Here is a 14,285-nt window from a genome sequence, read left to right as displayed (position 1 = left end):
TCATAGTTTTTCACTGTCAACATCAACTTCTTCAGTACCCTTTTCACTTTCTTCATTCACCTCAAACTTCTGTCTTACTCTTTTTCTGTCTCCCTCTTTGAGGTGATTTCTTCTTTTAATTTACAAACTATACTATACAGTACTTGAGGCTTCCAATGGAGGCAAGAGCCCACCAATTTTTAATCTGTAGGCTCCAACGGTTCAGGTGAAGGGGAGCCCCTCCTTTTTTTTTCACTCACTCCAGCAAATGTTTTCTTTAATGTTTCATACCAAAACTCTTCAAACGGTAAGACTGCAAGTAAAATAAGTAAAAATAACGATTAATTAAACAATCATACACCAACAACACATTCATAAACATGCTACCACCAATCCTTCAGATACTCTGGTCTTATGTCTTTTATTTTCTCTTCTTTCCCTTCCCCGGGTAGTCTAGACATCATGTCTGCAACAGTATTTCTTTTACCTGGGATGTACTCAACTACAAAATCAAAATTACTCAAATCCTCCACCGTTCGTGCAATCCTAGCATCCACTCATTTCATTCTCTGCAGATACACTAGAGGTTGATGGTCAGTACGTACCACAAACCTCACACCATACAGAAACGGTCCTAACACTTTCACACAAAACCGCAGGGAAGCCAACTCTCTCTCAACAGTCGAATATTTTTGCTCTGTCAAACTAAATGCCTAACTTACATATGCTATCACTCTATCCCTTTCAACTCCATTCACCACTTGCTTCTGCATCAAACATCCACCCATTGACACCCCACTTGCATCTGTATACACTTCTAGTTTACTGACATGTACACTATAGTCAGGGTAAGCCAACTCCACATCCTTCACCATTTCCTCTTTCAATTTCTCCAACACTTCCACCACCATCCTTTCATCCCACCTCACAACTGTACTCTTCCTACAGCTTGCCCATTCTAACAATGACTTTGCAATTCCCAAACAATCTTCCACAAACTTTCTTCCAAATTCAATCAATCCCAAAAATCCACACAACTCTCACACAGTCTTGGGTCAAGGCAGTGTGATGGGAACAGATTTGGAGGTTATTAAATGAAACTTTGACTTTCCTTAACCTAATTTATTTCCTTAATGTTACAGTGGCCTAAAGACTTTCAAACAGAACCTTATCCTAATTTTATTTACATTTGTCACAGTTAACAATTATCGTCTCTCAGTACTTAATCTAACTTATTTCCTACTTACTCCTATACCTAACTTAGCCTAACTTAATACTACCATGACCCCCAAAGGAACCTTTTAAGCCTTGCTGACAATAAATCAGGAAACACAATGCTATATTTTTAATTCTATAGTTTTTCACTGTCAACATCAACTTCTTCAGTAACCTTTTCACTTTCTTCATTCACCTCAAACTTCTGTCTTACTCTTTTTCTGTCTCCCTCTTTGAGGTGATTTCTTCTTTTAATTTACAAACTATACTATACAGTACTTGAGGCTTCCAATGGAGGCAAGAGTCCACCAATTTTTAATCTGTAGGCTCCAGTGGTTCAGGTGAAGGGGAGCCCCTCCTTTTTTTTCACTCCAGCAAATGTTTTCTTTAATGTTTCGTACCAAAGCTCTTCAAACGGTAAGACTGCAAGTAAAAAAAGTAAAAATAATGATTAATTAAACAATCATTCACCAACAACACATTCATAAACAACATATACACACACAATAAACTTAATAGGAAAACAAAAAATTCAATCAAACAAAAAAAATCACAACAAAAACAGAACAGTTAATTCATACAAACATCTTTCATCATACAAACCCAAACTTAGCCTACCACAAAGCCAAGGATTATCCAGTTCTCTAAAATAGAAAGTTAGTTATTGATGTAACCACTAACCAGGGAGTCACACACAAAAGCAAGATGCAGGGCCTCTATTTCTTCACTGGAGGATTTGGTGAACAAAATGCTCCTGCCTTTAGTGCTTTTAATCCCTTTATTGCTGACATCATATTTTTTAGCCTAAGAAAAGATGTTACCTGCAGTCAGTTGGTACAGAACAACCCTTTCTCATGTGTACATCCATTTTGGATTTTGTTATTTTTATTATTATTCAGATGATGAACCCTATTAATATGGAACAAGCCCACAGGGGCCTTTCAGGTATATGAAACATGCCTGCTCAGATTTGGCCTTATTTTAGGGCTGCCTGACAAGCCTTCCCTATAAACCTCTCTGGGAATTATCCTTTACTTGATTTGTCAAATTTCTCTTAGTTGTATCCTCAAATTGTGCAATTGAGGACTTTTACGGACAAAAACTTGATGGTTGCTCTTTGGCTACCACATGATGACCTGCTTCATCAAGTCATAGTAGTTTGGGTATATCTCCAACAAACTTGAGAATTTCACCCTTCTATATGCTTCCTTCTTACAGGTAATTGGAAGAAGCAAATCTCAAAGAATACAGATTTTTTTGGACTGTATTAGGTGAGTATGAGGGCTAATTATGATGTTCCAAAAATTGATGTTTCATTTGAAGCTGAAGGCACTCAAGATGCATGCTCTTCCTCCTCTTCTGCATTTAAGCATAATTTGGAGCCAGCTGCCATCCTTTGAGCAGGATTGTTGTGGAACCATTCTACCTGATGTAGATTTTATATGAGGGATGTATTATAAACATTTTGATTCATTTCATTGGTTCAACTGTCACAGCAGATCATGTGTTACTGATGTATAGGGAATGTACACCTTTTTCATCCACCTCATCACAGCTTTCATTCTCAGTCATCTCTTTAGCTGTTGCATGTAGCTTGGCTTTCTGGTATACATGGCTCTGTCCCTCAGGTTTCTCATTCTCTTGCAAGCTGCTTACTGAGTACAACCCATTATTTTGGATGTCATGGTCCATACAGTTGGCCTTCCTGAGGATTGACGTCTGACTTCCGATATTTTGGGTTAAAGGCCTCACTTCCTGCATGTATAAAGCTTTGCGTAAATTTTATGGTCTTTCTTGCCCTCTTTTTCTGAATTACTATTCAGGCTGGGTTTGCCATGAAACCAATGGTAATTTTAGAATACAAAACATGTTTTCTCCAATATGAACCCATTAATTTAAGAGTTAGTGTCAGTATTAGTTGTAATATGGTAATAAAAGTAATATAATAATGGTAATCTACAGATGAAAGCAAATCAGAGGTTGGAAATATGGTGGTGTCAGTCAAAGTCTGAATCTCAAAGAGTTAAGTAACTTTAAAGGCATAGCTCTTGCTTAATTATATACTATGTATATATAAAAAAATTACCATGAAACTTATCTTTTTGGTTTGTATTAACCCAGTAGTCTTAATATGGATGTTTTATTTGAGTGGGTTTCACAGTACATTGAATTTTACACTTCCAAAGTCTTCTGAGTGCCAGTGACCTTAGATATTGTGACAGCAGATAGTTCTCAGTATGAAAAGAAAAGAGAAAAAAAAAAGTTTCTGACTCTTATGGGGAAGTTTCACCTCTCAAAGCTGTGGACACTAAAAATATTAAGACATTAAGAATAAGGACTACAAGATTGTTTAAAAGATGTCTCCAGTGGAACTTTATGTTAATGATAACCATAGTCATTTCAAGGATTGTGGGGTCACAGAAAAACTAACATCATGTACTTCTTATGTGATAGTTAATCAGTACTGTACTGTAAAATATACATCACTGGAAAATTTTTATTTTTTTATCATTTGCACACTGTAGATAATTTTATTCTGAATTGTAATTTTGTTAATTCTGTAATTCTCAGGTAAACTCATTTGGTAAAAATAAGGATAAAACCAGCCTAAGTGTCGAAGAAGTTGCAATGGGATTCATCAGGGTTGCAAATGAAGCAATGTGCCGTCCAATTAGAGCATTGACACAGGTATGCCTTGATGTTAGAAAAGCATCCTTTTAAGCCTTATGATCAGGGACTAATTTCCCTGTGCATCTGAACCTAAATAATGGTGGGTTATTTGTTGCCAAAAATTATATATAACTCGGCTGTTTTTGTACATTAGGACTAAATGTCATTAAAGAATAATCGTAGTAAAGTGTATCAACAATGATGCTCTTTGGACAGTGTTTAAAAAATGGAGGTTATGGACTTCAAATCTTTTGCAGATTGGTTGTAGATGGTAGTTTTAGCAAGTGTAAATCAGTAAGTCTGGTGTTTTTCAGGATAATGCTCTGTTATCATAGTTCGTTTTTGTGTCATTGGTTACATGAATGTTTGCCCTAAAAATAAGTTAGTATTAGAATGTATATGCCATCATATGCTTTTTCTTCTTGAAGGACAAATAAAGCAGATTAGTAAAAGGTGTAATCAATGATATGTGATTGGGATCTGTAGGAAGATAGAGGAGTTATTAATTACCCTCTGTCTGATGTGCTTTCAGTTTTATTGCACTGCCTTTTTATGCTTTATTTAATGATTCTGAGTATAATTGAAAGTTCTTGTTGCTGATTTCACCTTTTACTTTAACATACCCTATTTTATGCAATGCACAAAATCCTAGGTATCTTGTTCCACTGTAGAAGTAAAAGATAACCTGCAATGACCCTGGTTCCTGGAACACAGGTGAATCACTTACTTTGTCTGCTGACTGGTCTGCAGCTTCTAGAGATTCCTATGATTTTAGAATTTTTCAGGAGATCTTTGTTCTGGGTTTCCATATTTCATTTTTAAATGCTAGCTGGCAGGGAGTTAGGTCTGGATGGAGGGCAGATGTTAGAATTTCTTATGACAGCGTGACCACAGGCCACCACAGCAGCTCATGGGCTTAGTCTGCAAGAAGATAACATTGGGTAGGTTTATTTGATGTGGACCAGCAAAAGTCTGGTGATGAAGTTATTCAAATTCCCGTTATGTTACCATGATCTCAAAGTATTCTTCTATAATCACTACAGCATTGGCCAGAGGAACAATGTTAGGAGGTATGGCTATCATGAAATGATTGTAGTTGCGGCCACAAGTCCCATAACAATCCATGTTATGCTGAGTAAGAATTATAGTATGATAAATATAATATTCACACTTGTCGTGCTATAAGAATATATTAAAACCCTGTTGTGTTTTGCAAAATATATTCAAGATGTTAAAAGTCACCAAAGTTTCAAGACCAACTGGTCTCTTCAGGTGATTACAGTATAATACAAATAAAGAAGGAAGTTACATATGTTGAAGCCCGTAAGGTGGGTAGAGCCTTCAGCGCACCTTAGCAGTGCACTGTAGGCATCACTTAAGGTTCTTGGCAATGTTGCTTCCACCCCTAGCTGCATCCCCCTTTCATTCCTTTTTCTGTACCTCCATTCATATTCTTTCTTCCATCTTGCTATCCACCCTCTCCTAACACTTGTTTCATAGTGTAACTGCAGGGTTTTCTCCTGTTACACCTTTCAAGCCTTTCTGTTCTCAATTTCCCTTTCAGCGTGTGGCCTTTGGCATAAATTCTGTTATATATTCCTACATACTGTATGTTGAAAGAAGAAATTTTAAAAAAGATAGAAACCATCTTTGGCTATTACTAAACTGCCAGTCTAAAAATACAGTTATTAATCATTCAACGAATTGACTATCTTGTCAAGTTTTGCTGCTTGGATTGCAAAATGGGATGACAAACTGTCAAACTACCAGTTTCCATCATTTACCATTATTTAAGTTAAAATTAGGTACTGCCCTGTTGATGTCAGCTTCAACTATTTTCCTTTCTGTGTATTTATTTTGAATAATAATAATTTACTCTTTTGCCAGTCAGCACTATGGTTACTTGATGATGTGCATAAAGCGCTATTCACATCTCCCCTTCTTATTGCATGCCTATATTCCCTCAGTTGCTGATCAACAGGTCTTCTTGATTCCGTTATATAAACGTTTCTACAGTCTGCACAAGGATATGTCCCGTGTGGATAGGGGAATACTGTATATTTTTTGCAAAAGTGAACTCATATGAATATGTTAAATATCGTTTTAGTTCAGCTGGAGAGTGGATATGTATGTGACCTGTTGCTTTCTTACAGTCTGAACATTTTCAGACCTGACAAATATTAGTTATAGTAATAACAGTGCTAACTAGTGCTATTAGTGTACAGTACTAGGACCAAATTTCATAAAATGATACCTTCTCAAGCAGATATTCAGGATGGCATGTTGGGAAATATAATACTAGAGATTAGATTGTTTTGGCTGTGCTTTGAAACTTGACATGTTGAACATAACTATAATGTTTTTCAGTATTTTTGTTTATTAAGTGACATTCAGCTGTATAATGAGCATTATAAACTAAACAGCTTTGAATTTGTAAGTATTTTGACTTTTGTTGGAGCACATGAACTCACCTTTCTGATCAAGGCAGTAAGTGATTATTAATTGTAAGTGAGAAGAGTAGTTGTTGAAGACCTCAGAGTACCTGAACAGAAATTGTAGTGCTTTGGGGCACATTTTAATGGTGCTCTATTTAGAATTTAGAATAACAACAAAGATCAGTTGGTTTAACCTCAAACTGAGCTAAATTGTCAAGAATGTTTGAACAATTTAGTTTACAGTGAAATGGGTCTCCATATGAACGTTGAAGGATTGTATCCTTTTTTGAAAATATTGCCAATTCAAGATACAGTAATTTGCATTTTTATTAGATAAACAAACCTGAAACCTTTTTATTGTAATCCCATATGTAACTATCCCTGCATTTTTCCCTGTCACCATAGGATAAAGGAATTAGTTTGATGGCAGGTGAGTGGACAGTGCCCTGGCACTCACTCAAAGTTCATTAACCAAACCAACTATTGTCAAAAACATCATGTTTGTCTATTAAGGAATATTTGCATGTCTCAAATTTGGAGTGTTGTTATGAACTCCAATTATTTTCATTCTCTTAGGATGATATTAATGAATACTTCGAATTATTTTGTATGAGAAAATAATTTTAGATTTACTGTAAATGACATTGTAAAAATGTGTAACTTTTTGCTTCAATGAATTTATAGGCTAAAGGGCATGATACATCTCGCCACGTTCTCGCCGTGTTTGGTGGTGCAGGTGGTCAGCATGCTTGTGCAGTAGCACGAGCTTTAGGCATGCAAACAGTTATGGTTCACAAATATGCTGGTATACTGTCAGCATATGGAATGGCATTAGCTGATGTAGTGGAGGAAGCTCAAGAACCCTGTTCCAAAAACTATGAAAAAGGTAAAGCTACCAAACTGTATTCAAGACATGGTGTGTAATGCTAAATCTTGTATATTGCTTCATTATGCTAAATCTTGTATATTGCTTCATAACACTAGATATTGAATTCCATGGAAGTGAAATTTTTCGTTTTTCTTTCTTGCTATTTATATTATGCCTAGTGTACAATATCTAGGCTATTGCAGATCATTTATTTTTGTTTTCCTTGTAAATGATATTAGCTCTTTATTTCTATGGATTCTTAATTTTCTGTTAACTATGATTTTAAATGAGATTATGTTCACCTTTAAATGTTAGACAGGCTTTTATTTACATATTTTTTCTATAAAGCTGTTTTGAAGAAAATGAAATGTAATTTAGTGGGCCATGACTTGTTTTTGAGGGAGAAACGTAATGTGCTCATTTCTATTTTCCTTAAATTAAACAGACAAGATTAACTTTTTGGTTCCATGAAATGAAGTCTCTTACTCAGTCTTGGTGGTTATGAATGTGTAGACCCAAGTGATAAACTTACCTTTGTTTTTTGAGAAAACTTTTGATTACTTAGCTCTAAAGTTTTCTGTTGTTTTATTTTTTATGGTAGTCTTCAAGGGTTCTTTTTTGCACATGTGGTGATTATGTTGTGGCTGAAGAAAAATTGATCTTGGTTTAATGAAGTTTAAAGTAAAGCCCCCGTATTCGTGGGGTCTGCATTCCAGACCTCCCCCCCGCAAATGGTTAAAATCCGCAAATGCTTGCTACCCCCCTCTAAAAATGCTTATAACTGCTTATCTTGAAAGTTCAAATACCAAGTGTATGCTTAAATATCATCCTACATCAAATATACCTTAAATTAATACCTTATTACTGTATTATCTTTGAAATTATATTATTAATATCATTTCAAAGTCATCTTAAACATTAGTACCCTTAAAAATATATACATAAGTACTTCCCTTCCATCCAAAACAGAGAGAAAGAGAGTTACCATTATGACTTGTATTCAACAAGGCTGGCTGGGGCAAAAGAAAGAGAGAGAGAGAGGAGAGTTTATCTCTTTAATCACTGCTAACAGAGAAATTTATGTTTGTTTTTTGCCTTCCAAAGATGTATTACCTTTACTACACATTTTAAAACACTATGAACACACACACACACACACACAAACAGTAGCTTTTCCTGAGAGAGCGAGAGAGAGAGAGGGCTGAATTGAGTATCTATTTATCTATCTATCTATCTATCCATTTCTCACATTCTACCCCTTTGCGTGTGAGTGCGAGAGAGAGAGAGAGAGAGAGGATAGCTCCTTACAATATCAAAAGATTGAAATCCATAAGCTTCTGAGGGCAACACTTCTTCCCCTCTGGCCAATATGTCAAACTGTCAAGTAAATTGACATTTACCCTCCCCCCCTCCTTTCTCAAGTCTGGCATAAAAAGATTGGGAATCGCTATTTGCTTGTTTAAAATGTTAAATAATTTACTACACAAATGCATGGAAAATATTATTTTATTATTATTATTATTATTATTATTATTATTATTATTATTATTATTTAATCTTTTTGATATTTGAAAATTAGTACTTAATAGGTAAATCATTTATTTGTCATACAAAAGAAACATACGTACATATTACATGTAAGAAAAATTCTCTCATCAAAATAACAGAGAGAGAGAGAGAATTATTATTATTATTAGTCAGTGTTATTATTTAATCTTATTAAACTTAAAATATTAATATTTGAAAATTAGTATTGTAAATCATTATTTTATCATAATATGTACCCTCTAAAAATGCTTATACTATCATCCTGAAACACATTTATATCATTTTAATATAATTTTAATAGTACTTTAATATAATTTTAATATACCAATAGTATCAATTCTGAGCATCTATCTTCGCTTTAATAAGGTCCAGGTCCATCCTGAAGGGAGGGGAGAAAATCAGTTTCTCTCTCTCTTTGATTCACGTATTATTTAATCTTACAGTATTATTATTATTATTATTATTATTATTATTATTATTTAATCTTATTAATCTTAATAATATTTGAAAATTAGTAAATAATTTTTTTATCGTAAAAAAATATATTTAGTCATGAAAATAACATCAAAATACAGTAACTAGTGAATATTTCTCGACAAAAAAGTCTGTGAAATGCCAAATTTTTCGTGAATAATTTATAGATGTTCTACAGAAACTCCCACGAATCATGAGAATGCTAATATAGGGGTTTACTGTATCCCTGTTTATGTTTTGAACATGGCTTTGAAACAACAAAATAGAAAAAAATTATATGTAGATGGATGTCAGTGATGTGAGGAATTTCATTTTATGCTTTCTCTATAAATACAAATGCATATACACTTTAGTACCACTGGTTCCCTCCCTCTCTCGTTCACTTTCTAGATCACATTTTCTGCATGATAAAGCATCAGGTCATCATGTTTCAATGGCAGTTAGTTATCAAAGATGGCGTAACAGAAAGATAGGTAAAATAGATTTAAGTTAATGAATTGGAATAAAAATCATGTATCAGAAAGGTTCAAGAAGTACCACAGATCTGTTTTCCATTCCAACAAAATCATTGTAAAATTAATCTGGAAATATTAAACATTAACCATGAAATATTAGACAGAGGATTGTTAAATAAGATTACTTGGTTACATAGGTTGGTTTGTACACTTGTTGACAGGTCACAGTATTGATATTGCAAATGTGAACAAATGCTCAAGTATGAGTATTGAAGCAAAGTTGGTTTTTGTTGACATTTTATATACAGATAAAGTTTTTATTTGCTTGTAGTGCTCAGTGGAAATAGTTCATTTGCCAAGTATATTGAAATATGAAGAGCATCAATAAAATGAATGAATTAATTAGTTCACCTCACAGGTGTGTGTGGAAAGCTCATGAAAATAGTTTTAGCTGTTTTCATTAGTGCCTGATTATTATCCTCTTTCTTTGAATAACGTTATCTCAGGTAGTGCTACAGTTTTTCCCCCATAGGGGTTAGTGCCGTCAGTGCACCTTATGTGGTGCACTGTAGGTATTACTTAAGGTTCTTTGCAGCATGCCTTCAGCCCTTAGCTGCAACCCCTTTCATTCCTTTTACTGTACCTCCTTTCATATTCTCTTTCTTCCATCTTACTTTCCACCCCCTCCTAACAATTGATTCATAGTGCAACTGCGAGGTTTATTTCCTGTTACACCTTTCAAACCTTTTACTGTCAATTTCCTTTTCAGTGTTGAATGACCTCATAGGTCCCAGTGCTTTTTTTCATAACTACGTATAGTGACAAAAAATCTATCCACTATTGTAGTTTTTAGGGTATCAACATTGCAGTTGGACTTACAAATATATACCAGTAAAAATATTGTACAGTATTAATTAATAATTTGTGTTTTCCTATTAATCTTCCTTGATGGTTGCCAAATCTGTCAAAATGTAAGTGGATTAGAGTGATCACAATACAGAAGTCCATTAAAATTGTCAGCCCTGGGTAACTAGTTATTTTAAGTTATTCACTCCCAACTTTTATTACAATATATGGAGTATTTTCTTGGGTAAATAAGATATGCAAAAGTTATTTAATGGATAACAAGGTACTATACCATATAAATACCCATTTTTACATGTTACCAATCAAGTTAAAAGATGGTTTATCAATCAAAATGCTCCTTGTATTGGCTTAAAATACATAATAGCATAGTAATATCTTTTTGAGTGTTCAATTTTGTAGTTGTTAATTTTATATAAGTAACTTACCAGGTAATTACATAGTTAATAATTCTACCTCATGCGGCAACTTTTTTGAATTTTGCAATAGCGTCTTTTAATTGTTTTACCTAGGTGACAGCCTTGCCCTCTATGGGGAACATTGGAACAACACGGCAACCTTTGACAGTTCATTTCTGCTGCCCACGTTGTAAATATCGTTGCCATTTGCAGCAGCTTTGATTGGGTTTGCAGTTGTTATTTCATACTTTCGGTGAAGTACACTGTTTTGTTTTGTTTAGCGCAGACTATAGTTAGTCTTTCTTTAGAATTTGGACCTGCTTTTCTCAACATTATGTCAGATTCTAGTGGTTCTAGTGTTCGCTGTTGCAGTGGCATAGGCTGTAAGGCTAGGCTACTTAAAGTATTCATTGATTCTCATACAGTCTGCACAAGTTGTAGGGGGCCAAGTTTGCAGTGTAGATAAAACCTGTATTGAATGTGCTGTGTGGGTTAGTAACCAATGGAAAGTTTTTAACTCTCATTTAGGCAAGTTAGAGAAAGAAAGAGGAAGATGGCTTACAGAGCTGAGAATCGATCTCTTAACTTAGAGGCTACGCCTAGGCCTAACTTACAGGTTAGCCGTCTTCAGTGATAGTGCAGTGCAAGTGGAGGCAGCAGCTGCTCGTCCCGTCGGCTCTCCTAGACTGAGGTCACTGTCTTGCTCCCCCACACCAGGGAGAAGACATGCCGAAAGTCTAAGGGAGGCCGAGGGGGTTTTCCCATCGGTAGTTGTCCCCTCAACCACACTTGTTGTACGGTCCCAGGTGTTGGTAGACAGCCATTGGAAAGGCTTGTCCAGGAGTGTGCATGGCTTGTCTTCAAGCTCTTCCAACGACGACGGTGCGGACAGGAAGCGCTGTTTGTGTTACCTGGTCTCTTCCCTTCCTCTCAAGCGCTCTGTGGCAAACCCTCACTCAAAGTACAGATCCGATGGGAAGCCCAATACCTGTTAAGAAGAATAAGCATTCTCTTCGCAGTCCCAGGCCTTCATGCAGTTACATAATGGACCCTCCCATGTCCACTTTGGTCCATCAGCTCCCTCCTCTACCCACTTTGGCAGATTTGGAGTTTGTCTTCCCTGTCCGCTCATCTTCTGTCCGCAAGTGTCCACAACTGTCTGCGTGGGACCACCCAGAGGACTTTTGTCCATGAGCACCCACACCTGTCCGCTTTGGACCGTCCAGAGAATGTCTCACCTGTCCGCTCAACTTTTGTCCACAAGCTCTCACACTTGGCTCCCAAGCGCCCAACTTCCAGACATTCCAAGTTACCTTCTGAGCTCCCAGTGCCAGCAACCGAGCACCTGAAGCCAGCTCCTGAATGCCTAGCAACTGCTCCCGGACGCCCATCGGGTTCATCAATGCAGGGACTGCTTCCCCCTTCACCTTCTCCAATCAGACCTTTACCTTCGTCTGCAGACCCTGATGAACCTGCTCTGGCTCCAATTAAATGTCAGTTGGAGCAAATTATGGACCTTTTGAAAGCTCCTACTATTCCTAAGCCTGTCCAGGATGACATCCTGTCTCAGATCAAGAGATGGAACAAGAACCAGCTGCTCCTTTGGCATTTACTGCCTTATTGAGGTATTTGATGACGAACTTTCCCCTTCTTCGCCCCAGCTTCCCTGTTTTCACCAGCCTCGACTCTCTTAATGAGGAGTCAGTCAGATGTTCATCAATTCAGGGACTGTTCCCCCCTTCACCTTCTCCAATCAGACCTTTACCTTCGTCTGCTGACCCTGATGAACCTGCTCTGGCTCTGATTAAATGTCAGTTGGAGCAAATTATGGACCTTTTGAAAGCTCCTACTGTTCCTAAGCCTGCCCAGGATGACATCCTGTCTCAGACGAAGAGATCAAACAAGAACCTGCTGCCCCTTTGGCATTTACTGCCTTGTTGAGGTATTTGATGACGAACTTTCCCTCCTTCTTCGGCCCAGCTGCCCCATTTTCACCAGCCTCAACTTTCTTAATGAGGAATCAGTCAGATGACTCTGCTCTTCACCTCAAGTTGGTTCTTTCTTCTTCTTCTAGGAAGTCTTTTAAGAAGTGAAGGACTGGCTGTCCATCAGTAGAGACCAGGGGAAAAGACGCCCTCCTTATAGATTGATCTGCAGGAGGTACCAGTACAGGCAGTCTCCAGTTATTGGCAATCCAGTTTTACAGGGCTTGTCTAGCGACAAAAAATGGCGATTTTCAGCACTGATATGTGCCAGTTTCTGATAATCGCGTATTGGTGCTGATACATACCTAACAGAGGCGCCCATAACTGAAAATCACCAATTTTTTGTTATTGGCGATTTTCGCTTATCATCACACCATTGGAACAGAATCCCCACTAATAACTGGGGACTGCCTGTATTATACAACCAGGGAAGCTCTTCCCAAGGGGACTTCTCTGGTTTGATAGACTTGTCTCATCGCTCAGCTTTTGCTTCAGCCAAGATTTTGTTCTTGTCTGCAGAACTTGACCACTTAATCAAGGACACCTTCAAAATTTTTGAGGTCCTCAGTTTCCTCAATTGGTTAGTGGGCGCATTGGCTGAGAAGATCAAGGATCATCAGGACATGGATGGGATTCTGCTTCAGACTGGCTGGGGGTTGTGTTGTGTGGACAAAGCCTTAAGAGATGACTCAAGTGAACTTTCCACCTTGTTACCCTCAGGGTACTTAGGAAACAAGAGCTGTGATGCTACTTAGCTTCCAATTATGTCACTCTTTTTTGAAAATCAGCTTTGATGTTCTCTCCACTGGACAAAAATCACCTCTTCCCTTAAGATACGGTGAAGGAGATCGCCACAGATCTTCAAGATAAGATGACGCAAGTCTTGCCTACTCAGTCGTCTAGACGCCCCAAGGAATTGCCTTTCTCTCTCCAAGCAAAAACCCTTTCCCTCTTCCAGTATCATCCCTTTCATGGAGGAAGGACCAGAACTTCTTTCAGGTCCCGCCCATTGGCCCATTTTGCGTCCAGGAACCCTAGGAAGCCTCTGCCAAACCAGCCCAGAAGAAGAGAACCAGTAGTCCTCCTTGTACCACTAAGAGCCAGACTCCTGGGCTTTTGGGAGAAGTGGCTAATAAGAGGAACAGAACCTTGGATTGTCAAGGTTCTGAAGGAAGACTACATCATTCCTTTTCTGGAGAACCCACCTTGGTCACCTCTCCCATTGAATTGTCAGCCTACTCAGCAGGCTCTGAGAAGCATTCGGCCCTACTGGACGAAGTCTCCTCCCTCATTCAGAAAAGATCCATAGAGGAGGTTCAGGACACCAACACCGAGGGATTTTACAATTGTCTCTTCGTGGTTCCCAAAACATCGGGAGGTTGGAGATGTGAGCA

General features: G+C 37.3%; 1 protein-coding gene across 2 annotated transcripts in view; it reads left to right on the top strand.

Moving 5' to 3' along the window:
• Positions 1-14,285, top strand: part of LOC136835045 (5-oxoprolinase) — a 262,765-nt gene that overhangs the window by 44,742 nt on the left and 203,738 nt on the right. For both annotated transcript variants that reach the window (XM_067098167.1, XM_067098171.1), the window contains 2 exons: positions 3,766-3,882; positions 6,984-7,185. In XM_067098167.1, coding sequence (XP_066954268.1) covers positions 3,766-3,882; positions 6,984-7,185 — 319 coding nt within the window. The remainder of the gene's footprint in view (positions 1-3,765; positions 3,883-6,983; positions 7,186-14,285) is intronic.

The sequence above is a fragment of the Macrobrachium rosenbergii genome, chromosome 4 (assembly GCF_040412425.1).
Source record: "Macrobrachium rosenbergii isolate ZJJX-2024 chromosome 4, ASM4041242v1, whole genome shotgun sequence".
In the NCBI taxonomy this organism is placed as follows: Eukaryota; Metazoa; Arthropoda; class Malacostraca; order Decapoda; family Palaemonidae; genus Macrobrachium; species Macrobrachium rosenbergii.
The sequence above is the reverse complement of the archived record's forward strand: the minus strand, read 5'-3'. Positions and strand labels throughout refer to the sequence as shown.